Source organism: Theropithecus gelada, chromosome 9 (assembly GCF_003255815.1).
Source record: "Theropithecus gelada isolate Dixy chromosome 9, Tgel_1.0, whole genome shotgun sequence".
NCBI lineage: Eukaryota > Metazoa > Chordata > Mammalia > Primates > Cercopithecidae > Theropithecus > Theropithecus gelada.
In genome coordinates this window covers 109,574,824-109,576,159 of record NC_037677.1, presented here as the reverse complement: position 1 = coordinate 109,576,159, position 1,336 = coordinate 109,574,824, and the positions used below count along the sequence as shown (strand labels likewise).

Below are 1,336 nucleotides of genomic sequence, written 5' to 3'. Positions count from 1 at the left end.
GAGCCGGGCGCGGGGCCGGGGCGCGCGGGGCGGCCGGCCCGGGGGGCGGCTCCGGGCGGCTGCGGGGCGCGCGGGGCGTACTCACCTTCTTCCAAACTTTCCCGGGATTTATCTCGGAAACTTTCGGAGCGAGGCGGAGGCCGTCTTTCCGCCTTCCCGGAGGGGTGGAGGTGGGGAGGGCGAGGGGCAAACGCCACGCAGAAGGGGGAGAAGGGGGAGAAAAAGAATCGGCGAGGTCGGGGGGGGTAGAAAAAACAGGGTTACAAGTTTTTGCAATGGTGGCATCGCACGCACACGCCGCCCGCCGGGCCCCGCCGCCGCCCCCAGCCCCGATTTCTCCCCTTTCAGCAACATTTGCCAAGCCCAGGAAACAGATAAAAAACCCCACCAGCCCGAGGGGCTTTTCTTACCTCGGAATCGGAGGAGCTGTTTTGATTCGTTTCTGATTCATTGACTAGAGACGATTTGACATCAGCTAAATCCCTCTCTGCCGAGGAGTTTTCGGAGCTCTTCTCCTCCTGTTCGCCCTCGTCTTTGAAGGAAATCAGTTCGTCGTTGGCGCCTAGGTCATCCCCTCCACCGCCGTTCAGCTGCGGCATTTTTTTTCACCCACCAGCAGCAATTTTGGAAGAAAAATGAAGGAGGAAGAAAAGCCAAAAAAAAAAAAAAATCACCCCCAAAAAGTTTTGCCCCCCAAAAAAAATATTGCAAGAAAAAGACGAGTCCAAGGTGAACTTTTTTTCTGCTTGGGGGTCTTTTTCTCCTGGGGAGGGGAAAAGAGGGAGGAGGGGAGGGGAAGGGGGGGGAGATCTTCTGCACGCGTGAGTTTGGGTTTCTTTTTTCTCTCGTTCCCAAGGATCCGATCAATGTGCAAAAAATAATAAATAAAAAAGGGGGGTAAAAAAAAAAAACACCAACAACAACAAGAAGTCAGATATAAAGAGCAAAGGGGGGGGAAGCCGAAGATACAGGAGGTGCTCGTGCCGCTCGGATTTGAGTGAGTTGAAGTTAGACTGAGAGCTTTTCAGTTCAAAGGCGGCGCTGATTGACAGATAGAAAAAGGGGGATCGAAATCCGGAGGAACGGAGTAGTCTGGGAGCGGAGATTATTGACAGGGCGAGAGGAACACACTGCCTTAATGAGATGCCGGAGGGCGGGGCCGGCCCGGTGACGTGTGCATAAATAAACAGCCGGGGTGGGCGGGGCGGGGGCGGCTAACAATGATCCTTTCGGGCGCCGGGAGAGGGAGGAGGGAGAGGAGGAGGAGGAGAGGGGCGGGGAAGCCGGGGGGAGACGGAGGGAGGAGTGTGCAGGGGGAGCGGCCTGCGCGGAGTGT

The 1,336-nt window shown here is 56.6% G+C and overlaps 1 protein-coding gene and 1 long non-coding RNA gene across 22 annotated transcripts in view; one reads left to right on the top strand and one right to left on the bottom strand.

The window, feature by feature from the left end:
* Positions 1–717, top strand: part of LOC112631250 — a 1,667-nt gene extending 950 nt beyond the window's left edge. Inside the window, exon 2 of the long non-coding RNA XR_003121091.1 lies at positions 349–717. This is a non-coding gene — a long non-coding RNA (uncharacterized LOC112631250). The remainder of the gene's footprint in view (positions 1–348) is intronic.
* TCF7L2 (transcription factor 7 like 2) overlaps positions 1–1,135 on the bottom strand; it is a 220,023-nt gene extending 218,888 nt beyond the window's left edge. For 7 of the 21 annotated variants that reach the window (XM_025396040.1, XM_025396049.1, XM_025396052.1 and 4 more), the window contains exons 1-2: positions 411–1,135; positions 86–152 (exon numbers count right to left, since the gene is read on the bottom strand). In XM_025396040.1, coding sequence (XP_025251825.1) covers positions 86–152; positions 411–599 — 256 coding nt within the window. In that variant the 5' untranslated portion in view covers positions 600–1,135. The remainder of the gene's footprint in view (positions 1–85; positions 153–410) is intronic. The other 14 variants (XM_025396048.1, XM_025396050.1, XM_025396047.1 and 11 more) reach the window with 5 other exon arrangements.
* Positions 1,136–1,336: the final 201 nt, after the last annotated feature.